The sequence below is a fragment of the Lissotriton helveticus genome, chromosome 7 (assembly GCF_964261635.1).
Source record: "Lissotriton helveticus chromosome 7, aLisHel1.1, whole genome shotgun sequence".
Classification (NCBI taxonomy): domain Eukaryota; kingdom Metazoa; phylum Chordata; class Amphibia; order Caudata; family Salamandridae; genus Lissotriton; species Lissotriton helveticus.
Genome location: NC_136068.1, coordinates 689,578,738 through 689,606,201, shown reverse-complemented (window position 1 = coordinate 689,606,201; position 27,464 = coordinate 689,578,738). Strand labels below are relative to the sequence as shown.

General features: G+C 43.1%; 1 protein-coding gene across 1 annotated transcript in view; it reads right to left on the bottom strand.

The window, feature by feature from the left end:
• ERGIC1 (endoplasmic reticulum-golgi intermediate compartment 1) overlaps positions 1 to 27,464 on the bottom strand; it is a 264,315-nt gene that overhangs the window by 47,511 nt on the left and 189,340 nt on the right. Inside the window, exons 4-5 of the mRNA XM_078653011.1 lie at positions 11,630 to 11,724; positions 10,656 to 10,780 (exon numbers count right to left, since the gene is read on the bottom strand). Of these exons, the coding sequence (XP_078509137.1) occupies positions 10,656 to 10,780; positions 11,630 to 11,724 (220 nt within the window). The remainder of the gene's footprint in view (positions 1 to 10,655; positions 10,781 to 11,629; positions 11,725 to 27,464) is intronic.

Below are 27,464 nucleotides of genomic sequence, written 5' to 3'. Positions count from 1 at the left end.
GTGACAGAGGGAGGTGCTGCAGGTTCAGGAGCAGGGCATCCATTCGCATGCAAACAGCCCTGAATGCGTCTTGTATCTGCTATTTAGAGGGGGGCTCACACATCCATTTCTACCCAGGGCCCCAAACATCCTAGACTCGGCCAGATTACACCCCTGATTACACCGAGGCAGCACCTGCTTCTCTTCACCGAGCTTAATTACTGTCCCTAATTTATAAGCAAACCTCGGTTCTTCAAACATGCATAATGTAATACAATAAAGAAATGGCACAATCGCACCCACACTGATGAACAAAGTATGGAGGACAATCAGTTCAATCAGTTCTCTTAGAGTATCTTCTGTAAGTACTGTATATCACAGTGGGGGGTGGCATTTTGGACATAGAGCCTGTCTTCTCGTTGTCTTGTGCAGGAGGGAGCGAGAAGCCCAAGATGATACTAGAATACTGCATGCCCACCCTGGTGGATCACCTTCCCTCTCCTGTGATGACTCCTGCTCCTGTCCCCCCATGTTGTGGCTCCAGTCCACCCCCGCCTGTGATGGCTCCTGTCCCCCATGTGGTGGCTCCAGTCCACCCCCGCCTGTGATGGCTCCTGTCCCCCCATGTTGTGGCTCCAGTCCACCCCCGCCTGTGATGGCTCTTGTCCCCCCTGTGGTGGATCCTGTCTCTGCCCTGGGTGGCTTCTGTCCCAGTCCTGGAACGGCCCCTGCAGCGAGGGTGAAGTTCTTGATGGGCCTCTTCTCAAAAGGGCTCAGCTCAAAATTAATATGGAAAGGTGGGCGAGTGAGTAAGTGAAGGGATGTGTGAATGGCTGGATGAATTAGTGAAAGGGTGAATGGATGAATGAAAGATTGAATAAATGGATGATGAGAGAGGATAGATGGATTGATGAGTGAGGGGAAGGATGGAGAGAAAATGTAAATAGCTGGATGTATGGGTGGAAGGGTAGCTGGATGATTGATGAGGGGAAAGATGGATGAGGGGAAGGATGAGGGATGGAGGGGAAGGATGGATGAGAGGAAGGATAAATGGATGAGGGGAAGGATAAATGGATGAGGGGAAGGATGGATGGATGGAGGGGAAGGATGGATGGATGAAGGGCAGGATAGATGGATGGGATGGGTGAGGGGAAGGATGGATGAAAGGAAGGATGGATGAAGGGAAGGATGAAGGATGGATGGATGAGGGGCAGGATAAATGGATGGGATGGATGGATGGGTGAGGGGAAGGATGATGGATGAGGAGATGGATGGATGGATGGATGGAGGGGAAGGATGGATGGATGAGGGGCAGGATAAATGGATGGGATGGATGGATGGGTAAGGGGAAGGATGGATGGATGAAGGGCAGGATACATGGATGGGATGGAAGGATGGGTGAGGGGAAAGGATGGATGGATGACAGGAAGGATGGATGAGGGGATGGATGGATGGATGACGGGAAAGGATGGATGATGAGGGTAAGGATGGATGGATGGGTGAGGGGAAGGATGGATGAAAGGAAGGATGGATGAGGGGAAGGATGGATGGATGACGGGAAAGGATGGATGATGAGGGGAAGGGTGGATGGATGGATGGATGGATGATGAGGGGAAGGATGGATATATGGATGGATGATGAGGGGAAGGATGGATGGATGGATGATGGGGTGGGTGAAAGGATGGATGATGAGGGGAAGGGTGGATGGATGGATGATGAGGGGATGGATGGATTGATGATGAGGGAATGGATGGATGATGAGGGGGTGGGTGAAAGGATGGATGGATGATGAGGGGAAGGATGGATGGATGATGAGGGGAAGGATGGATGGATGATGAGGGGAAGGATGGATGGATGGATGGATGATGAGGGGAAAGGATGGATGGGTGATGAGGGAAAAGGATGGATGGATGATGAGGGGAAGGATGGATGGATGATGAGGGGGAAGGACAGATGGATGGATGGATAGATGATGAGGGAAAAGGATGGATGGATGATGAGGGGAAGGATGGATGATGAGGGAAAAGGATGGATGGATGATGAGGGGAAAGGATGGACGGATGATGAGGGGAAGGATGGATGGATGATGAGGGGATGGATGGATGGATGATGACGGATGGATGGATGGTTGGATGATGGGTGTGTGAAAGGATGGATGGATGGAGAGTGGGTGAAGGGATGGATGGATGGGTGGGTGAAAGGATGGCTGGATGGAGAGTGGGTGAAGGGATGGAGGGATGGATACGTGGGTGGGTGAAAGGATGGATGGATGGATGATGAGTGGGTGGGTGAAAGGATGGATGGATGGATGATGAGTGGGTGAGTGAAAGGATGGATGGATGAGTGGGTGGGTGGATGGTGGATGGGTGAAAGGATGGATCAGTGGATTGGATGGTGGGTGGGTGAAAGGATGGATGAGTGGGTGTGTGGATGGTGGGTGGATGATGGGGGGTAGGTGGATGTGTGAAATGATGGATGGATGGATTGATAAGTGCAAGGGTGAATGAATGGACATATGAGTGAAAGGGTGGGTGTAAGTATGGATGAGTGAGTGAAAGGGAGAGTAGATGGACAAAAGGATGAATAGATGTGTGAAGGAGTGAAATGATAGATGGATGAGTGATAGGGGCAATGGATGGATTCATGAGTGGATGAGTAGATGGATGGATGGGTGGATGGATGGATGGAAGGAAGGAAGGCTAAGTGAAAGGGTCGATGGAGAGAGAAAGGGAGGATGGATGGATGACTAAAAGAGTGGATGGGTGGAAGGATTAGTAAGTGAAAGGATGGCTGGATTGGTGAAAGGGTAAATGGCTGAATGGATGAGTGAATGGATGGATGGGATGAAGAGTGGATGGATAAGTGTACAGATGGATAGGGTGAAAGGGTGGATGGATAATGGAGGATGAGTGAAAGGATGGGTGAGGGGATGGATGAAGGGATGGATGAGTGAAATGATAGATGGAAGGATACATGATGGATAGGTTTGCAAATGGTTGAATACTTTTGGAAATGGCTGGGCTTACTTATATACTATTGCACAACCTCTGATGTGTCTGTAAAACGTACCTATTGTCCTAAAGTTTTGTCCTGAATTTTGACCTCCTGTCCTGAATTTGTGTCCTGAATTTTGACCCTTTGTCCTGAATTTTTACACTCACCGTCCTGAATTTGCACCAATGCCAGTTGGTCACCCTAATTCTTTGTGCGGTAGAACCAAGGCTCTTTAACACAGCAGCATGAGAGTGACGAGAGAGAAACCTGGCAGAGTGCTGCCAAAGAGCTCTCCCACTCAGAATATTTCATTATTCAAGTGATCGTGAACAATTAAGGGTAAACTGAGATGTGAAAAACTAAACACAATGCGATGCGGCTGCACGAGACTTGAGGAGTTAATTAAGTATTAGTACTAGCAAGTGTGCTGTAAGTTAAATGAAAACATTTTACATGCACTGTGCGCCTCGTGCGTGTAGAATCAGAGTCCCACTAGACCCGGCCCTGCCAATTAAGTGCCGGCGCTAAGCACTGGCACAAATTACGCCCTGCATTGAACAATTGACACCAGGCTACAAAATGTAAGTAGTATGATGGTGTACCCTTGTGTGTTCTTCCGTGTGTCGCTGTTTCCACATGGAATGTTTAATGATGACAGCAACGCCCCCTTCTAGTTTGTGTTGTTGGTCTGAATTGTATAATTTTGTGGAATGGGGAGGTGTAGGATGGTGCTGGATTGTTCATTTAAACATGACTCCATGATGACGTCTGACTTGGCATTACGTATGTCAGTATATTTTTAATTTAGGCTCAATCCTGTCAGTGTTTGGATAATTGCACTACTGGATAGGGGGGCACAAAGTTTTGCAAAGGTTCTGCCCGCTTTCTTCAAGGGGTCCCCACAAAATGACATCATGAGCTAGGCCCACCCCGATTTTATAGTAAGTAGTCTCTGTAAAGGGGGAAACAACCATTACAATGCATGAGTCATAATCGGCCCTTTTTTTAGGAACTATCACAAAAATAAACAGTATTAATACAAAGTAAAGCAATGTTTATATTTTGTTGCACTGAAGTAAATTAAGGCAAATAAGTCAAACTAAAATATACCAAAACTAAATACATTTCCTAAAATAAATAGAAATAAATAAATCTGCTAAAATAAATACAATGGCCAGTTAATATATCTAAAATTTAGGCATTGACCCAAGCTAATGCCCCGGCAGCTCCATTGTCTTCAGCCAAGATTCCCAATGTTAGACTAATGTTCTGATTTGTTACCTTTGCTGCAAATTGTAAAGCGTTCTGATATCCTTCGGGATCAAGTTCGCGCTATATAAAACTTTATAAATAAAATAAATAAATCTAGCCACAGCTAGAGAGAGGCAGCTGGGACAAAACTATTTAATACAGAGTCGCTAGTTTACAATAGGTGGGGAGATAACATATAACACTCATCAATAGAATAACGTGAATATGGAGCCCTACTGTGTGTAATAGTCACTATCGAGTGTGGGAAGCAGCCTCTCTGGGAACCTGTAATGTATACTAAATCTTGCAGTCAAACTTTCCTGTAGCGTTTTGAAAATGTGTTCATGTCACCTTCGCCAAACTTCATCCACATTTGGGCTGCTAATTCCTCCATGCAGGGACCTTAAGTCACAGGCTTAAGTACCAAGCAGCTTCAATTGTTAAATCTTGCATTATATGCAAATGATAGATCTGCCTTACATGTGATGTCACTTCCTGCTGTGATGCCACTTCCTGTTGTGATGTCACTTCCTGTCGTGATGTCACTTCCTGTCGTGATGTCACTTCCTGTGACCACGCCTACCTTGGAGAGTCCCCCCACTTCTTTTTTTAGGACTTGTGCCCTGCCTGTAGGGATATGCAGGCCAAACAAACAATCCTGACAGGCTCTGGTGAAGGTTGGATCTCGCCGGCAGCATAGATCTGAGCGAGCATAATGCATGTGTCCATAGGTTTGCAACACACAAGCACACTACTAAACACGGGTGCTCTGGGTGCGCTATCATAATAGATCTGTTTAATATCAACATTGTGCTCAGACTCCACAATATCGACTACCGAGATATTACCATAAGCAGATGTGAACTCAAGAATAGTAAATCTATACATCCCTACGTAAGCTTCCCTTGAGGATATGTTAGTTGTGGAGCCACCATAACTAGATGTTACTGACATCGATATTTTGACATACAATTGCTCTGTGATCTTGAGTGTTCCTTTCTAGGTACACCCCGACTTTACAAAGCAAGAACAGGCGGACAGGGTTGTATGAGCCCAGCACTGGCACACTGCCCACTAGGAAGGCGCCGGGAATGGACATTCTCCACCCCTTACACTCTGTGCCTGCACCACACCTCCAACTAGTGGCAACGCATTACACCACAGGTTACCACACAAAAGCAAGCAACACACCCGTCAGTCAGCTGAGTCACGGCCTTGACCCATGGCCTACGGTTCACCTACCCCGAGGAGGAGCTCTGGCATGCAAACATGCAGCTCACGCAAAAAGAATTTGCTCGGCAGCGAGTAAAGTTCAGGAAGAAACAAGCATATAGAAAGTAGCAGAATGAAGACTGCCAGCGACGAAACCGGTCGATCCACAGGCAAAAAAAACTGTTGAGAACCAAATACCCTGTGAGGCACCTCTCCAAAGCCCCACTCTTACAGTGATAGATTATGTAGAACAGGTCCTCAGAACAAATTAACTTTGGTTAGTAAATTTAGTTAGCAACCGTGCTGTACAGTAGGTATATTTAAGACCAGTAGGGCCAGATTCAATCATCTCTACCCCTGGACAGAATGTTTGCAGCATTTGTAAACATGCACTTCTGACATTAGTATCGCTTAGCATGATGGGTTCTAGAATGAGTTTTTCTACCCATGGTTCTGGGTTTGCTATCAGACTGGAGTCTACATTCTCAATCCACAGGTTTCTGAACGGAGCAAAGGTTTCTCCCTAAGACCATGCGTCCAATCTGTGATGTGAAGTTTAAGCACTGGGTTTACTCGCAGGGTGACGGTAAGTGGTCGTCTTTGATAATCGAGTGGTAGAGTATTCTTCATTTGACTTTGACGGCATTATTTCAAAGTGGGAGAAGTGTGGCCAGAAGAATCTACCACCTGCTTATGGATGGGGCAGGTTGGGGAGATGCCATTCACAAGGAAGTTGAAGTTAATGTGTGTACTATTGACAATTATGCAGCATGTGTAAGCTGCATACGTGGCGTATCTTGTGTCTCACATACTCTGTCATGTTTGTGATATGGCTGTCTCCTTATTAGTTAGTACTGCTTGGAGGGACTGAAGGTGTACTATGTTGGATCTATGCCAGATATCCAGTCTATAATTATGTATTGTACTGAGTAAATATAGGCTTTAATCGGTTTGGTTGCGTTCCTGCATTGCATAGCTGGGTGGCAGGTGTTTTTGAATGGACTGTGGTGTACCCATGCTGTTGGATGAGCCAGAGAACAACCCTAAACAAATTGATCCTGAAGGACTGTATGGCCCTTGACCATGCCCTCCACATCCCCTGGCTTGATTATATAAAGGGCTGTTTCTTGAGCTTGGGAAGAGCTGACTTATTTTCCAACCCAGAATCAGCAAACAGGAAAGACTTGGGATGGGCAAGGGTGTCATTTCTTAGACAGAGAAGATAAGGAGTTGAGAAAGCCTAGCGTACGCAGATTTGACATCCTGAAAACCGTGCAATCCAGCAAGCCCTGTCTTTTGTGGCCTCTAAGGGGCCACAAGGGTTTTTTATTGACTATTGACGTTGTCCTTTTTTACCTCCTGTTGGCGCAGCCGCAAAGGTGTAGTAGAAGTCAGAGCCTAGAGTCCTGTGGCGGTAAGTCTCCACAGGACATGCTCGATTTTATAAAGTTTAGTAACAAAACCTCCCCTCAGCCCCCGCCCATTGTGTCACATCCTGTTTCCAGACTTCTATCGTGGGTCCTCGAGTCAACGTCTATGCTAAGGCTATTCTTTTAGCCAGGATCAGAGTCAAGTCTACAAACCTAGTGCCCACTTTACGCTTATGTGGTCTAAGTAAGCATCCTAACAGACAGGTTTCGATCAAGTTTGTAAATGTACACTCTACTGCTGTCCCAGTCAGCGCCCGGACTTCTTCCCAAAATCTATTTGCTATAGTACAGTCCTAAGTCCTGTGGATAAAAATCGGCATCTGTGTATCCACCCAAAATAATAAGCCGATTTCTTACAATGTCATAATAGAGCAAGAAATGAATGTGTAGAGATGGGGCCCAAAGTCTCTCCAAGTCACTCAAGGGCAGACTGACTAACGAGTTTAAGATAACCACAGTCTTTTGCACTGAATTTGTTAAAGCAAATCTAGAGGATTCACCCTGGTTTGGCACACCACATGTGCAGAATGAGTGCGGCCTGCCCTGGTGTAGCATTAACTTTCCTGAAGCACCAAACACATATAGCACACTGGCAGCAACAGGGTCCATCATGGATTGAACAAGCATAGCAGATCCAGTCACTGGCTTTCCTGCCAAATGACAAAGCTCTGCTTTCGTCAAGCCCTGTGGTTTTGTTTGCGCGTCTATTTTCTTCCCTGCTTCCAAACTTTATATTTCATTTCCTTTCCTTGAATGCCACAATCTACGATTGACTTCCCTCAGCTAAGAAGCCTGGTTATTAAACTACTAAACCCAATTAAGTAAATGTCTTCAACAAGCAATTAAAATAATTACAACCGAGTTAAAATCATTTCAATTGCATCACACAAAACACATGAACATGATCTCTATACTAATTACATTAGACACATATTCCACCCTTCTGCTATTAGTATAGTTTTAACATGTTTTTTCTTCCAATTTTACTAAAGGCAATTGTCAAAAATGTGAAACAAGTCTCCCAGTAAGTTGGGGATCTGATTCCATGCACTAACTGCATCTCTAAATTTCCGTATATTCAATTGCAAATGCTTCGGTCTTAACCATCTTTCGGTTCCCATGCATTCGCGTATGCTCATTATATGCAAAAGAGACTCTATAGCCTGGGATAATAGTCATCAAATGTGGTTGGAGCCTCGTTTTAGTGTGCCTTTTCGAAAATCCATGTAGGGAGTCAAAAAGTATCCGAGTCTGGGTTTTAATCAATTTTGATTTAAGGAGAAGGAAAGCTTGAGAAACAGTTGCTTCACATTGCTAAATGGGTTGTGTGGGGGTATAGGCACAATATTTTTCCCAAATCTCTTCAAACTATAATGTTTCTAAAGCTTTGCTCAGGAATATATTCCATGGATTCCACAACATGAAGAGCTTTCTGAAAAATTCCCTTCAACATTGATATGAAGGGGTTGCTCTCATTTTAGCACAATATGCCACAAACGTATCTTGCAAGATGTACAACTGTCTCCACAAATTAAACTCTAGATGCACCTGATCTTGCAGAGTGCAATTTGGTAATCTATGTATCCTGCAAGATCTACCCAACTGACAAATTTTCATAGGAATCTATTTTAAAAGTCTCTGTTTCACACTCCTTTACATGGGCCTGTGTCTTTTAAACTTTCCCAATAATTATCAAATCTCTTAACTACTTTTAGTTTGACACATCTTACTCTACACACAAAAAGAGCTAAATGTGTGAGCCAATTGAGACTCCTGTTAATTTTAACATTTGTTCTGCATTACCCTTATGCATCGGGGTCGAAACGTCGACGCCCCCGAATAGGCCCACACCTTACATCTGCCCCCCCCACACAAGATGCACAGATGATGTACACACTGTGACTAACAGTTGAAATAACATTTTATATGCAATTGTGTATATGTGGGTAGGCCTGTGTTTCCAGGGAGACTGCCATAAAATTCATGTTGGCTCCCTTCATTGTAAAAAACAAAAAAAAAAAAGGACTCTCTACGCTGCTACTGTTTTTCTTTCTGGTTCATCCTTTCACCTGAGCACTACCTTTTTTCACGATCTCTTTTTCCTCTCTGGTAATAACCGTGTGGCCATATGATTGTATATCAGCAATGATCATAATGTATTTCTACAATAATACCCAATGGTTGAATGATTAAATTCGGTTTATCAACCTTTCTCTCTTTTTTGAAGTGATTATTCTCTATGTGCCTTTGATTCCATGTGCCAAAGACAAAAGTTGTCTGAATTTTAGTTACATTAGTCTAGGACCACTGTTTCCTGTACTAGGCAATGAAAAGGGACAAGTTGGTAATGCTCAGTTAAAATGATGGGGATGAGACATTGTGTGTACATATCTCATCACAGTACTGAAAATGGAATTGAAGGCTGTAAACTGGCAAAGGGAGAGATCAGGTAATAAATGTCGAAATCATGTAAACATCCATCAGCCTAAATTTGTGACTTCGAAAGTTTAAAGGGTACAGCTTCAGTCAGCAAGAGAAATTGGGCATGGATGAATGAAAACATGTTCTTGCTGAAAGTTATCAGGATTGCAATACTGGTATTGGGCGCTTTAAATTGAGTGACAATCAGATCCTCCTGAAACTTTACCTATAACAGCACTCAAAACATGAACAACCTCTCCCAAAGACAGACATATGACCCAATGTCCAGTCACATGCTGCATCCTTACCTAAATATTTCTTAGTCTTAATTGAAGCGATATTCCATCCTAATCAGGAAACTTAAGTTTCTTCAAAACTATGCCACAAGACTCTTTACCAATTGCGACATTAAAACTTCCAACAGATTTGAAGCACCTTTACAAGGAGAACAGTTCAAGGACAATGTGCTGGACCACAAAGCAAGGTGTAAAAAGGCCTCAAAACATGGTTTAGAGCGCCCCATTATCAAAACTGCAGATTTAACTCCTGCACCATCACCGTGGCCAATCCCCTACTTCTTTAGGAGTTGGGGATTTGCAGGATCAGAACCACTATCAAGAATGCTCTGCTTCAATTCCTCTGAAACATTTCTTTCCTCTTCCATTCAGGACGCAATTTAAAACCAACTTGGCTCTCAGCGAGGGCATTTTCATAACCTTATCCCCGCTCAACTACACTTTGATCAATCCATAAGGCTAGGAAACTGGAAACGTTTGCAATACACTAACCATACAGTTGTTCCCCCAAATACATCAACACGTGGGAGTGCCCTTGCCTCTGACCACTTCAGAGGCAAGGTATCAGTAGGACTGTCGAATACATGCAACATCCGAAGCAGCAGTCATGAACATATGTAGAGAGTGACACCTGAGCTTTTGAAGAAATAGAAAGGAATGAGGGGCTCTGGAAAACTATACTATAAACAAAATAACAACTGTGAGAGAGTGGTAGTAGTGGGCAAAGAATCAGTGGATGGAGATTCCATTATGTAGAATACTCGTGGGTGGGGGCAAAGCTGAAATGTTACTGTGTGAAATGACGCTTGAGGGTTGGGAGCTAAACCATCCCACTAAGAGTAAAATAATGGCAAACTGGGAGAAATTGCTATTCCACAGTAAGCACGGAAAAATAAACAAACCCACCCCTGTTACTTTTGCATTCTTTTTTTAAGACAGTTCTAGTTTGAATTGTCTTTCCTACAAAGCAGAAGTTAACTGAGCAGCTGGTACTGTAAAGATATAAGGTAGGGGATTAGCAGAGCCTTGTGATGGCACGCAGAAGAAACACCGATAGTAAGGCCCTCCTTACCTTGTTGATGCTGAAGCGTCCCTCAAATCTGCAACCATCCCCATTGCTGAGTGGAATTTTCATGGAGTTGTCAATGTGGCCGACCTCATGGCGTCCCATCTCATCTTGAATATCAAGCCCAACCACTGCATGAAACAGAGAAAGGGATGGTAAAACAAAAGTAGACTAGAGACACTGCTATCCAAAAAACACTACTCTTCACAGACAGGTCTTGCACAGTCTTGGCAAAGGATGGAAAATGTGATTGATAGTAATATCCTATGGTTTTCCCTCCACCTCAATGACCTTCATCTCAACTAGGGTGTCTAGTTCTCACTCACGTAGGACCATGAAGAGGAGGCCTTTTGGAGACAAAAGACAACATTCCTTGCCTAGGGAAGAGGTTAGGGAGACCCAGAAAAGACCATGGCATGAGAGAGTGGGCAAGAGCAGTGAAATTTAGATATATCGATCATCTTCAACAGAGTCCAGGCTCCGCACTAGGCAAAAAAGTAACAAGAAACCCTCAATTCTCCTTTGATGTGAACTGTGAGAAACTGGTTAATGGAGAGTGGGAATATCACACCTCCATATTGCAACAGTAATCCCACGATAACAAATTCTAATTGTTTAGTTGGAAGTTTGATGAACATTGCAGACTTGATCAGAAGACGGGACCCATGTCATATCCAGTGCCAATAGCTCCTCAAGGAGCGTTTGCACAAAATGGTAAATGTGGCTGGCTAATATCTATCCCATCATAATGTTTAAAGAACAGTTCAGTGGTTCAACATCGGTCGACTTCGGTACAGTGAGTTCATTAGCTAACAGAACAGCAGCAGAATTAATACAAAGTAATCCACCCCAAGGGAACAGATGAGGCTCTAAGCAACAGGCAGAATGCTAAAACAGGAAGTTTAGGATAAATATAGGGTAAATCATATCTGAGAAAATTGTGAAAATCAATAAGAAAGTTTCCAGTTGGGAGTACTCACAGTCACAATGCAGGTTGGGTAAGCTGACGTTGAGAGTCACATCTATTTTACCCCCACTGTTTTTGTCTGGGTCATCTACGTAGAGCTCATTAACGCTGAAACAGAAGAGCAGAACATGATTCTTTATGAAGGTGAGTGACAAAATAGCAGCATATAAAACCTCAATAAAGAATTGGCATGGTAGGATTTTAATGAATCCATAATTGTTGAAGACCAGCATCTAACACACTAATTGGGAAAAAGTGACCGAAGACTACTATTAAGCGCTGTTGTAACTCAATGACATGAGGCCTGAATGTCAATACTAAGCAAACCACTCTAGATCTGGGAAGGGGGTGTTGTAGGTCAATGATGACCAGATCAATGCCAGATTTTCAGGATATCTACGTTCAAATAATAAAAATGGGATTAATCAACTAATGCAACAGAACCTGTAACAATACTGCTAGGTATGCATTACCATAGTTCACCATGGTTAACCATGGTTTGAGTCCTTGTTTTGTGCTATTAAATAACTTCAGCTTTAGAAGTTGTAATTCTGAAACGGGACGTGCACATCCTGCATTTGGTTCATAATGCGCTTTGAGAATAAATTGATAGTTATTTACTGGAGTTAATTTAGGTCATCTCATTTTAAACCAAACCAAAGCAGTGGATTTTGTAAAATCAGCACAATACCCATTAAACCAAATGTCCATGCCCCTTTGGGACACATACTAATCCCACACCTATAAGCAGTCGTAAAACATACACACTCAAATCTATTACTCGTTGCATCATCTTGTCTCCATCTACATACACACGACACGTACATGAGTGTTGGGAAGAATTAGACTTTCTGGATAGGTTCTGCCTAACTTGTGGCAAAAACAAAGGAAGGAGTATCCACTATGATTTTGAAGAACAGACGTATCTGGAGGATCGGTTCTTGGCAAAAAGAAGGAAATTCATCCTTTTGATAGAAACCCCTCACTCACCACCTAGTGGTGACATGCTTCATCATCGGGGTCCACCTTGGCGTCCTAGCGACACCAAGGTGTGCTACAACACCTGGACTACAGTGGAGCGGGTTGTGGCTGTAGGTGCAAAAAAATGTTAAAAATTGTCCTGGTTGTACTCAGAAAAAGTAGTTTTATTTTTAGAGCAACTGAACAATGTTTTAAAATTAATACTGGCGAGATCCTGGTAGGGAGGGTTACGACCCAGGGATCTCTATATGTGTTGAGTGGTCAACATGTTTCTACCATAAGGGCTATTGCCCGGTATTCGTCAGGACCAGAAAAAACAGGTGGACAGGGGGTGCGTGCTCCCTAAAAAGCACACCCGTCCTTGATCCCCTGTGTGCCTACTGGCAAAAATTGCCAGTGGTGAGTGCCGCTCAATAAAATAAGTGAGCTGGCCGGTAAAAAAGAGACCTGTGAGGAGAGAAGGGTGGATAAAGAACAATCAGGTATTGAGTGATAGACTTACTCTCCTGTAACGTCGTGCAGTCTCTCAGTGCAATTGATATATAGTGCCAAATGAAGTGGATGGTTCTCCAGATATACGTAATACCGAGGTGGGGTGATACTAGTCAACACCTATGGCAAAGGGTAGGTGCACGCAAGTTGCATGCAGTGCTAGCACGACCCTGGGTGGGTTGGAGTATTAGGTGTAAAATACTTGTGCTACACGGAACAGGTCTGTCACGTGGTGCCTAGGCTACTCGCTGGATATTAAATGCCAGGGCGGAACCTACTTCATTACAGTTGAAAGTAAGGTGAAGTGAATTAGGGCATAGATGTAACTCGGTAGTGCTATATACATTTGTCAGCAACCGACTCAAACGTGTAAGTGAATAACATTAAATCAACAGACAGGAACAAACATACATGTAACACTGAAGGACACACTAAAGTTCAGAATGACTTGGGAATATGCTTACTCAAATATGAGTGCTCTGGGCTTCAACGGGCAGGGCGTAGGGTCAATGCCTGTATAATAACAGTTTCTGTAAGAGACAAACAGTGCGCGAGCGTTGTAAATCTCTGCGCCGCTCAGGACGCTGTGTGGGTGGTGGGCGGCGCCCTCGTGGACCCGGTACGTGGATATGTATCCGGGGCTTGGTATCATGAATCTACTTACAGTTTCAGGCAGGTAAGATCAGAGTCGACCTACTCCTCGCGTCCACTGCTCGGCTAGTAATTCCGATGGCAGCTGGACGCGGTAAAGAGGAGTCGACCGCTTCCGGGTTTGGGCGCGGCCTGGGCGTGTAGGGGGCGGGGCTAGCAGTACGCGGTGGCGTGCTGTCGGTAGCTAGGCTACCGTGAGGATACAGCCAGCAGGTTAGGTAGTATCACAACATATAGCAGGGTCTGCCTAACTTGTGCCAACAGGCCACCAATCACAAGGGTGAGGATCGTACATTCGGTAACCAAATCAGTACTGTGGTTGGCTGCGGTTTCCAATTAATTAATATATTGAGCCCATTTCTGACACTACTTTCCCAGGGCTTTAGTGGTAAAAGCTGTAATCCGCTCATGAGTGCACTACTGTACGCTACGATGACGTTTGTGCCCGTTTTGAACCTCCAACATTAGAACCACTGGCTACTGGCTCAACCTCCTCCGTAGATCAGACCTTCACTTCCTCTTATTTTTCAAAACTCCCTTTTCCTTAATATGCTTCTCAATACAACGTCAATCTTTTTCCCATCCTCTCAGGCAAGTCACCAAACGTCTTTTCCATGAACTCCTTGACCTTTCGATCCAAAACATTCTCCCCAATCTGCTCCATTTTAAAAACTATTAAAATTAGTTTTCACTCTTTCCTTAACTTATTTTAATAAATTCTATCTTCTGATGTGCCACAGCTGTTCGTACCCAACAGCTGACTGAGACAACCAGCAACGGTCAAAACGATCGCCTCATACTGCAACCATCTCACACCATAATATGGCTGCCTAAATCACAATGCAGACTGCATGGAGCCTGCCCAATCCTTCAAAAATGGCCTCCACACGCACAGGTGTAAGGCAGCCCTGACCTGCCAAACTTTCTCTGGGGACGCGCGAGCTGCAAAAGCTCCTGCGATTCGCGCCCGAGTGATTGACTCGGTCCTGCTCCACGTGCCTACATACATGCGTCTTCACGTGCTGCATGCTCACAGAGCATTCCAACACACGCACTGCAAAAGCCCGGTAAGCACGTACAGCAATCTCCGCAACCACGTTATTTTTAATTAAGCTCAATTTTGCCCATTCCAAATGAAAAAGGGACGCTCTCTACTAGACCTCTAATTTCACTGTAATCTAAGATCAAGCCTTGCTTCTTAACAAAACTAGTTCCGCAAGTATCCTAAAACCTAAAGCCTACTAAAACTGGCTGCCACTTGTTTCATTTGCTCTAAAGTGACACCGACTTCTCCACTGCCAAGGCCCTTAAATTATACATTTGAGCCATCACTTATTCAGACACCGTTCAAATCTTACCAAGCCTTACAGTATCAAGTACATATATCAACTTTCACATTAAACCATTTAATCCTTTTTCTCATCAACCAGAAATCACATTCTCATACACCACAGAAGTAACTGAGTAACTGAAAGATGTACCTATCTGTGTATTAGCAGCAACAAAGAAGATGGCATTTTATTTAGAGTAGATTTAATTATTTTTTTATTTAGAGAGTTATATAGTGCTGGCAAAACCTGTGGGTATAAGAGCTCTTTACAACATTTACACAGGCAATATAAAAAACAGACAGCTTAAGTAAAGGTAGATAACAGAGTCGAGCTGTACTGCATTGTAGGCTTCTAAAAAGTGCGATTTTGCTCTGTCCAGAGGGTTAAGGGCTGCTGGTTCTATGGTTATATGCATGTTCTAGGATGTTTTAAGATGTTCTATTCTAATTCTACATTCTTTGTTTCTGATGTGTATGAGGGCAATAAAGGAGTTATGCATAATATTAGCCTAAGTGTCTTTAATAAAATCATGATTTTCTTCCAATTAAAACTTTGGAAAATGTGCATTTTCTGATGGGAAGTAACATAGGAAATCACACTTACAGGACGTCTGATTGGGACGGAGTGTTGCGATGTGCTGGAGGAATCCTAGAAGTAAACCAGATTAAGCATAATGGGAAGAGGGTCACGCTAGTTGCCGGTGTGGGCACGAACGAGTGGTGGGAAAGTACATGGTACTTATAGGAATCCTCCAGCACATCGCAACGCTCCATCCCAATCGGACGTCCTGTAATTTATCTTCTAAACTCTGCCGGTTAACTCAGATCGAGTGCAAGTTGAATCCCTATAGTACATGTGTCTTCACAACGCAGCATTTTGCACCAGACTTGTGACTTACTTGCTTCTCTAGGCACATCGACCTTATTCGGCTCATCCTGTCTGAACTTATTTGCTCGCTGCCCACCACACACAGGGCAGTCGTGTAGTAGGAAGAGTCCTTGGCTTACTGTAAGTCCTGGACAGACTAGAGCGTATTTCTTTTACTCACTTTACCATAACAGTAGCATCACGAGCACATGAACATGCTCTTTGGTCGAATTTATGGTTGTTGTCTCATGGGGTTTGACGACCCTCAGGCTCTTGCATGACAATATGGTTGTTGTCTCACGGGGTATGTCTACCTTCAAGCTCTTGCATGAACATGGTTAGCGTCACAACCTTGTTTTGCTATCAACACCAGGTACAGACCTGGGTCAGTAGCAACTGAGCATTGCTCTTGCACGTCCTTAAAATTACATGTTTAAGTGCCTACAGGGACTGCGTCCATTGTTCGCCGAAAAAAACCTTAACTTTTTCTTTCTTTCTCTTTCCCTTCCCTCCATTGCTTTCCTGACCCTCAGAGGCCTCCTCTCAGGCAACATTTCTTCATATTGAGGAGGATTCCCCCACGGTAGTGAGGTTCGAAACGTGTCATTGACACACTACGTCTTGACTCCCATTGCTTTTGACATGATTTCTTTGGAGCACAAGATGTTTTTATATCAAGAGTACTGTAAATAAGGAAAATTGTTGTTCAAGTCACTATATTTATACACACTTGCCTGAAGCTTGGAAATCTGTTGATTTCCAATCCTGCTTTTACCCACTGCACTTTCCGAAACATTTTGGTTGGTTGTTCGTTTAAATAACAAGATCTCTAATTTTAACAAAAAACATCACAGATTATGTTTTTCTGTTTAACATTTTCTATACTTATGTGTGATCGGGACCATTGTCTCTTACAACATATTGTACACCCTAGGTCCCTTCTGACTCATAGGGTTCCCTTGTTTCTTTATAAACGGTCTTTAGCAATCAGCAACCATCATGGGTGCGAATTAATAAGGTGTACAATTAGGGCTAAATAGTGTTGGCTGGTGGCCTCCTCTAGGTGACATCAGCTGGCCCCTACCATATAATGCGAGACTCACTAATGTTTGGATGGTTTTCTTTCTCCCCTAAACGAAACACAATTCCTGTGATACCAAGAACATTACTTAACTTTCTTCCTATTATCCGTAACTGCAGCCCACACTTGAGCAATGATTACGTTTTTCCAATAAGCAGTGGGCAGATGTGGAATAGAGCACTCACCAGTTGCATCACTAGCACAGTGGCTCATCCACGGAGCACCCAGAGTCATGAAAGGCACAGTCACATCAATCGCTGCCTTGAGTTCACAGGGAAGCAGGCCAATTGAACACTGCCTCGTCAGCATTCCTTCTCCTCCAACTCATCTGTTGCCTGCCCCTTGGCTCTTCTCATTGCAATATTCACAAACCACACCCTAGGCCGCTTTAAATCAGTCAGGATGAGTTTTTTTGTAAATGAAACACAGATTATGACTCCAAGAAACATTCCAGTGACGTTTGGCAAGTTGACACATCCGACCTAATTTTTTAAAGCTCGGCTCCAAGGCAATGTTTATCAACAGAATGTTGTGTTGTAACAGTGCAGGAAAGCATAAAAAAGCAAAACGTACACCTTTTTCCAGCTCAAATTCAAAGTTGGGGAGAGTAACCGCTTTTGTAATTCACTTGAACAGAAAAGTTCAAAAACCAATTCCAGTGGAGTTTGTCTTTATATTCATTATTACATTAAAAAGCCAGCGAGTTTCGTTCCTTTTAGCTGCGAAACTTCTTCAGAGCAACAGAACGTTTTGGTTCGTCACATGCTTGAAAATGATGGTACATGGAAATTTCCATACATTTCAATTTAGTATGCAGTCACATGGTAATGAAGTATCATTGGTTCCAAAGGTAGCGTGATGTCGAATACCCAGACTCCCAGCCCCCATCTTTTAGCAGCTACAAGAATAGCTACTACATTCAGGGTCTTAACTTGCTGAAGTAACAAAGCATCGCCTGTCGTTCACTGTAGTAGTAGTAGCAGCATATAACATTACCATGTTTTGTGGGAAAGGGCACCAAATAGTCTTTAAGGTGAGTGGAGCAGGGGAGTTGACCCTTGTGGGAATACCACTTGAAATCTTAATCTTCTGCCCCTGGGTCTCATACGTGCTCACTCACCAGTTAGCATTTACCTTGGAGAAAAACAAAGCCTCCTTACTAGAAGCTCCTGTTGGCTAGTAGGGATCCAAGAAGAATACGGTCAGTCACAATCCTCAATGTGTGTAAAGCACCCAGTAGCACCTGGGGAACATAGTTTACAACAAAACTTTTACCACGCACTACCATTACAACGCAGGAATTACAACGAAAGTTGTTACAACGACTTTCGCTGGAGGGCGCTGTTGGATAGGGAATAGTTTAATTTTCTATCCAACACCTTCCCTACTATCCACGGGGACTGGAGTTGGAATAAAAAATTAAACTATTCCACTATCCAGCGCCCCCCAACGCAAGTCGTTGTAACGACTTGCGTTGTAATACCTGCGTTGTAAAGGCATGCGTGGTAAAAGCATGCGTTGAAACGTCATACAACCGTATCACCTCCACCCAACAGTTTCAAGAGACTTTAATAACCAGCAGTTGATATAGGAATATAACAATTTAGACCATGTAAAAATACAAGAGTATAATCAGTAGGAACAGTTGTGTTTATTAACCCCAGTTTATCAATTATTTCAGTGTGCTGAACTGAAAAAACAAGAGCCATGTTAAACGTTTAATCTTCTTGATGTCGCAAACACATTATCTGTTCACGGCACTACATTTAAGGTAGTAGATCATGATGGGTGGGCCTCATTGGGAATTGCTGGCAGAGTTTTTATTAAGTTCAATGTTTAAAGAAACTGTGGATGGGATTCAAAAATCTGTTGCGCAATACAGACTTTCTTTTCACTCTTCCTAATTTTCAATCCTCTTTCTTCTCATCCACCCTTTCTATAGTTCAATGCAATTATTGACTCTGTACATACACACTAGTCTAACCTGTAAAAACCTAAAGATTAATTCCTACAAAATTACATCACACCCTGAAATCTTAGACAGGTCTTAAAGGGTCAACATCACCAACTTATCAAATGCACATGAAATGTTTGATTAATCAAAATCGTAGCTTAATAGTGAACATCCTTAATGTTACCAAGAGATCCCATGCATGTGATAAGTTTCTGGACCAGCAACGGGTAAAGCTGTAAGCGGGTAGTTATAGTCCAGCTCTCATTTAATGAGAATCAGTTTGAATAAATGAATAAATAAAGCTTTGTAAAGTGCAAACTTAGCCCAGGGGTGTCAAGGCACTGCGGAAAGGGATCAAGGTACAGAGATGCCTATGGGTAAGAAGGCTTACAAATTTGAGATGGTGAAAAGCCAGGTCTCCAAGGCCTTTCGGAACAGAAAATGGGTTTCAAGAGCCGTGATTGAAAGAGGAAGGGAGTTCCAAAGTTTAGCCGCAGCCAACGAAAAGGCCCTACCCCTACCCCTTAGCAGAGACACATCTCCAAAATAGTTTTTTAATGCCTTCTGACCCCATACTGTAGAAGGCCTTGTGTACAAAGCACAGGGCTTTAAATACAATTCTCCGACCCAGCGTAAGCCAGTGCAAATTGCTGATGGTTGCAGAGAGAGTGGTATTTGGGAAGGCCCATTACCAGCATGGCAGCGGCGTTCTGCACTAGTTGAAGTCGCTGCACGAGCCCCTAATTTATCCCCACATGAAGAGCATTACAATAGTCTAATCTAGACAACACGAGGGCCACTACTGCTTGTTTCCGTGAAGTTAAGGAGAGAAATTGAGAGATCGTTTTAAGGGTCCTTATCATCCCAAAACAGGTGGAAACTGTTCTATTTATTTGAGGGCCCGAGAAAGGGAGGTGTCAACTATGATGCCTAGATTTTTGGCGCTAAGACCAGGGCAGTGCCAGGATACAAGGGTATCGGCCCACCTGGCTTCTGACCAAATCTCCGGTTTGTCTCCAAAAATTAAAATCTCAGTTTTATCCCCATTGAGTCTTAGGTAGTTCTCTACCATCCATGAAGCCACTGCCTGCATACAGTTTTAAAAATTTGATGCTGATGCTTCAACACTCTCAGTAATAGTAATCATAATTTGAGTGTCATCAGCACAGGATAACACTTCTAGCCCGAAAGATCTTACAACCCTGGCAAGCGCCAGGTTAAGTATTAAAAAGGGTAAGACTCAATGAGGATCACTGAGGCACTCCACAGAACAACTGGTTGGGAGCTGAGAAGGATTGGCCCATCTTAACTCTTTACGACTGATCCATAAGGAATGATGTAAGCAAATTAAGGGCAGAGCCCTATTTCCCTGAAGTCTCCCAGCCAATCTTGAAGGAGAGATGGTATTGAAGGACGCTGTAAGGTCCAGAAGGATCAGTAAGGTGGTGTGACCGGTGTCAACCTGATTTCGAATGTTGTTGAGTACAACGGTTAACGCCGTCTCGGTACTGTGCTCACTTCTGAACCCATGCTGCGAGCCATCAAGCAGCTGGTGATCCTCCAAATAAGAGCCAAGATGGAGGTTCTAATGTTTCTCCAGAATTTTTGCTGGGACAGGCAACAGGGAAATGGGTTGGTAGTTATTTAGCCCCGCAGGGTCAAGAGAGGGCTTCTTTAAGAGGTTTACCCACCACAGTTTTCCACGCGATATACTGGCCCGATGTATAACAGCATTAAGGATTGAGGTCAAAGGTGGGGCAAAAATCTCCACTCCCAGTTTCAAGATTTTCAAGGGACAAGGCTCCAGTGGGAAACCAGACCCGATTTCACTTAACAGCCGCTCAGTGTCCTCTCGAAAAATCTACAGCTTTCCAGCATGTTTCTTTCGGACACCAGCCTGTCCTGTCCACAGACCGAACTCAGCCTTATTTTACCAGTGTATAAATAACCTATTCCTCCATCATATTAAAGGTTTCTGATCAGAGTCCAGTGCACCCCGCCCTCTCCTGCTCCACGTTTGGTTCCAGCCCTGCCAGATCCCTCCACCTCAACTCCAGTCACGCTAGATCCAATTCAGCCCCAGTCCTGGTTTCACCTACATGGAAACTGTCTTTCAAGAACTAACCTGAAACTGGGACAAAGTACCTTTGAGATTTGGCTTTGTGCTTTTGACATTTTCCTTCTGGTGCGGTCATGTACTACTTACCAGAGGGCATCCACTCCAACTCGACTTCATACAGAACTATGTGCTGGTTCTGGAAGTGGTTGTTCTTTCCTACCAGCCTCTAATAATCAGTTAACGCATTGACCTCCCCTACATTCAGTGCTAGAATGCAAGGTAGCATAAGTAACTATGTCTCCATTATAACTTATACGAGCCATGTGAAATTTATTCATTTCTAAACTGCTACTTTATTGCCTAGACAGAAGAACTATTCAATGTTAATAATCTCCTGACGGAGTACTTTGAGGGAAATCACATTTTGAACAAATACCAAATGGTTTCAGGCCCAATTATAGCTCCGAGTTGGTTCTCTTGACTGTAACAGAGACTTCGAAGAGTGGCAGATGAAGGCAGATCCTTGGCCCTCATCCTTCTGGACTTTAGCACTGACTTGGATACTACCACATAAGGTGTTTCTCCAGCGCCTCTGCGAAAAGGTGTCAGCGGCAAGGCTACAAATATTAAAGAGCTCCCTTTCCCTGCTTTTGTACAAAATGAGGCTAAGTGCCTCTTACAGTTCTTAATGTGAGATATTTACCATTCAATTTTTTTTTTTAGTCGGTCTAAAGTAGGTTACCAAAAAGGAATTTATTCTGTATTTCAAAACGGACACATTGGAGTATATGAGACTCTGAAGCCCATTGATAAAGGCAGGAGAATTTAATTATCCAGTTTTTCTTCTAATTCATATGAACGAAGAACCCAAGCGAATATTCAAGAACCCAATTGAAGCAGTTTCTACACACAGTCTAATAAGATGTTTTAATTCGAAAGTATAGTCCTGAAGAAGGTGACTATCGTCATCTGAACACCGAAACGCCGCCGACAGAACTTTAACAATTTTGTATTTTATTGTAATTGATTTATTTTTATTACATGAAAATTGATATGTTTGTAATGATGTGTTATGTGCAATGAATTCATGCTTTTTAGCTAATAAAATAGATAACGAATAGACTCTAAATGTCCGGGTTTTTCCTGTTTATTTGCATTAATGTTTTGTGGGGGTTAAAGCTTAAAAAAGTTGGTCTGAGGATCAGGTCACATGCAGTCAATCCAATTGAAAATCTAGAACCCTTATGACGACCAGAGCTTGCAGTAAAGTATCCTTAGAGATTGCTTAATCCTGCATGCAGAGATTATACTTTTTTTCCTCCAAAAACCATCAATTGTATTTCAGGATTGACTACATTCTTGTAAAGTTTGCTATACCAGCATCATTGACAATTCTTCTAAAGTACAAGTGAGTATTTTGTATCATGCATTCATTACACTAGCCTTTAGTATGCAGAGACTGTCTTCCAAACAAAAACAATAGGCACTTGACACTGATCCGTTACACGAGTAAAGGTGTTCAAATAATAAATGCCCATTGTACGGGGTTTCGAAGAAAAGTCTTCATAAGATATACATTCTGTAGATTTGTAGGATGCAAAGTAGTCTGTGGTGTAATCATTAGTATTGCTACTTAGTCTAATAAAGCAAGGAAAATGAGGATGAGCATGCGAGAAACTAAAATGAAGGGCTTATGACGTGCTTATCGCCAGCACAGACATCATACTGTTTAATGAGCTTCAAAGTTGAAAATGATAGTAAAGAATCAGATTTATGGGCTGCAGGACAAAAATCTTGTTTCATATGAGAAGGGAATAGAGCCAGCAGACTGAATTATCTTAAGGCACAGATCTTGAAATAGTCCATAGCAATAAGGATACAGTTGATTTCCCAAAGGACTTTGCTGACACTACACATTTTAGAGATAGAGTGTGATGTCTTGCCAATTAAATCCTAGATAAGCTCAATCCGCTGTCACTTCCTACTGATAAAGATATTGGGCTGGATAGTCTTCCTAGCCTGGTTTATAACTTTGTTTTCAAAACAATTAAAAGGATTGTTTACTCCCAGTTTGCTTTCCTCAGTTGACCGGGGTTTTACCTCTGGTACTTTTATGAATGCATCTAATTTTCATATCTGGAAGGAAAGGAATGATTTGCTAGAGCTGTAGGTTATTTCCCATCTTGTTACTTAACTCGGAGTGCACAATTTATGTTAAACTCTTGACTAACAGGCTCTTCCCATGGCTTCCATCCATCGTTTCTACTGCTTAGTCCGGTTTTATGAGGGGGAGGCCAACCAGTGGCAATACTATAATTGTGGCTCCAGTCACAATCAAGCCAAAGAGAGAGGTACACTGGGATTTTTTTAGGTCGACCTCTGCCAATGGGCTTGCGCATTGCAGATGTCGATCTATTGTAGCTGAAACAAACTTTTTGAACCAAGCGCCGATTCGGATTACATTCAGTTCATGTGCCCAGGCACGCGCTTCAGACCCGCCACAGCACTACCGAGAGCTTCACACTTCAAAGGTTCCCTCCCACCCTTCCGACTTCAGGCATTAAAGCGTGAATTTTCCCCAGCGCGCGCTCGTTTTACACCCCATATGCTCGAGCCTTGTTGCTTCTCGAAATGATGTTGAAGTCACAAAGGTTTTGCTGACTTTCAGACAGGAGGGTGACTTAAGGACACCGACAAATGTTCCCTACCCGCCTTCCAATAACCAGAGCAAAGGCAATTTAGAAGAAAACTGTTGATTACCCAGGGACAAAACAAACCGAATCCTAATTCAGACTGGCATGTTTCCTGAAGTACAGGAATGCGCATGGGGAGTTCTCGTTTTTCTCCACTACACGCACATTGCTGCTTTGTAGATCATCTGCAACTGCGTACCCACTCTTGCCCTGAGTGCATTCATATATTTTTCTTGGGAGACACATGCAAGCCGGGTGTTTACATTATACTGTTCAGTGAGCGCATTCCTGTGTGGCTTGGCAGCCTTGCACTCTCCCCTCCTCCCACAATCCATGTTGATGGAACACTGCCCCGAGGCACAGGATTAATGATGCATTGACGGGGCTGTGCTGTTTTGGAGTTTTGTTGGAGACATTTTCCTCAATTCCTCAATGGCTATGGAGAACAATAGAACAGTAACGGTGACAAAAGAATATTTCTGTTTCACTTTGTATTGAACGATTTGACATTTTGTTTTATCTGACATTAATTGGAATACGCGTTTTCCCGAATAATTACTGTGTGGACAGCAGGGGAAATGAGCAACACTATTTTGTCTAAGAACGACTTCAAAACGAGAGCGGATGTGCCATCATGGCCAAAGGACATGCCCCTCCAGTAAGTTACACTTGGAATACGTGTTGGAACACCACAGTTCTCCTTACTCGTGTTGGCAGACAATATTTCATGGAGATATCCAACTATACTTTTATCATTTTAATGCTTTTTCTTGTGTTTGTTTACAACAATTTTATTCCTGGATGAAGCAGTCACTGACAACTGCTTTAGCATATGCATAATGGACTTTATGCTCACCCTCACCTAGCAAAGTAGCCTTATTTGCCTGTTTTAGGGATTGCCATATTTTCCATCTTTTTGTGATGCTGCTCCCACCCTCGTTTACTTTTGGAAAGGTGAGAATCGTTTAGAGTGAGTTGGGCAAGCCAACTCAGCACCACCACAGCATCACTCGGGGCCTCCACGGCATCACTCGGGGCCTCCACGGCATCACTCGGGGCCTCCACGGCATCACTCGGGGCCTCCACGGCATCACTCGGGGCCTCCACGGCATCACTCGGGGCCTCCACGGCATCACTCGGGGCCTCCACGGCATCACTCACGGCCACCACAGCATCACTCACGGCCACCACAGCATCACTCACGGCCACCACAGCATCACTCACGGCCACCACAACAACACTATGCGCTACCACAGCATCACTGAATGCCACAGCATCACTCCGCGCCATCACAGCATCAATCTGTGCAACCATTCAACAACAACTGGTTCAAATATGTTCTCTCAATGTTTTAAGCTTTATTACAAATATCACAAAAAGATGTTAATATGTCACTTCTGCTCTTGGATTTTCGTCACAATAAAATACACTGAACATAATCTTCACAAAAGTTATTTACAAAAGTTTAAGCTATTGCCATTATAAATTACATTCACTTTTATTTAAGTATTAATTAATTAAAAAAATTAAAAGCCATTGGTATTTGTAATATCAATACATCTAAGTCACGTAAATACAAAACATGTTGCATTACAAATGCTATAGGTGTCACATTTGCGAAAGTTATAACTATTGGCATTGTAAATGACACAGCTATTAGTTTAGCTGTTTTCAAAACCAACACAAATAAAAAAATTGTCATTTACAAGACCAATAGTTCAAACTTTCCTAATGCGAGACCTATTGCATTGCAAATGCTTGTTTTTTAAAGCAACCATGGCACTTTATAACCAGTCTCTGGCAAGCATTAAACTAAGTGGGATTTGCGGAGACGTCTCATCTGAGAAGAGGCATACATCACACCTGTCCTCTGTCGCCACTACTATTTTTAATTGCTTGGACCCATTTCCAATGGCCTTGCAGCTTCACAACAGTTTCTCTGGAATTAATATAGGCAAGCAGGAGTATAGGCTTGCTGCATATGTGGATGATCTCTTATTTGTCTCACAGGTTGACGCCTCGGTCCCAGCAACAATGGAGATCACAGCCTATTATTCTGTGTTCCTGGAAAATCATCTGAAAGTGTCCGAATCTGAACTGATGCCTCTGTATTTCCTTACAAAAGCCCTTTAAAGTAAACACGCCTTAAAAAGCAGTCAGGCCAACTTGCATACCGTGGGCTCTATTTTTCTAGTAATATCACAAACAATTAAGCTGAACTCGGAACGAACATTGAAGAAGGTGTTGGACATTGTTGGTTCATGGTCTTAACAGTGGAGCAAGTTGGAAGCTATGAAAGTAATTCTCAACTTGTCATTAATTTCACAATGGTTATGCGTTCACAAAATCTTCCTGTTGCTTTCTTTAAGGCTACGGCCCTCCCATTAACAAATGTATTTGGACAGGTAAGAAACCTTGGCTGACCCTTGCAAAATTGAGGGAAAATTTCTCAAAGTATCAAACTTCACTGCAAGCCAGTAAGGGTATGTGACGGCTGCATAAAGCATGTCCAGGCATATCCGGTTCATTGTTGCTTGATATCCAGACATCAGAGATTTGGCGGACTCCCCGGTCACCTTTGCCTGTAGCATCTAAGAAACTATTTACCAATGGCATTGTTGATCATAGTGATACAGCCGGGGGCACTGAGGTCCTTGGACAGTGTAAAACTGAGAATTATTTATTCATTATGGCAAAACTAAATTAAAATGGGAAATCAATTTTTAATTTGGGAGCCCAGAATAAGAGGGTTAGGCTCGGTTAGGGGCTTATGCAACGGTGTTCAGTCTGTCTCTTGCATAATTCGAATCTAGGTATCACTTGAGCAACAAGCTTTCATGACTGTGTAAAATTGAAATCCGCAATTTCCAAATTCAAGTACAATGATAAATCAACCTGACTTTCTACAATTACATTTTATGGTTCGTTAGTCGGTTAACAAAAGGCAGCACACATCATCCTTACTATATCAGAATTTGGGGGAAACCAAAACTGTATCGCCACTAAGATTCAAGTCAGACTGGATCACTGCAGACTTGATCACTGTGCTCTACTACACTAGATGATGCTTGGTGGCTTAGGACACCATTTATGTGAACGATCTCCATGACAACAGCACAAACTAGACCTCTGCATCCAGGGACCGCCCTGGAATCATCAATGTAAAAAGTTCAAAATAGGGACCAGTGACTTGGACCTCTGATGCCTCTGCCATAAAGTGACAGACACTTCTCTTATGATACTGGAGTGTGTGTGAAATTGCTGTAAAACAGGGAAGCAAGTGCTGTGTCTGGTTTGTGATTATTACTTATTTTTTTTAATCCAGCACGAATATATTTGAGAGGTAGACTAAATGAAGAAATTGAGCTATCAGTGTCTAATGTTTATTTAATAGACATGTCACTGGTGCTGTCATTTATGCATTCGGGATAAAAAATGGGCTATCACACTATTCCTGGCAGGCTTGGTGTGCTTTGTGCTTAGGGGTGATGAGGTGCGGCTAAACGGTTTTACTTTTCAGAATTTGTTTGGGAGAAAACTATGGAACAAATTGGATGCGAACCTTCAGCAATCAAAATGACCATTAACAGATGAATGCTGGATATACTGGAAATCCGCGTTTAGTGCCTGTACGTCCGTAACCAGTGGGTGGGGAGCCTAGAGCTCAAGGTGGATAGATTATTCGAACGAGCAGTGTGGTACTGGTAGTGTTAGAACGGATTTTGGTTTAATAAAATGT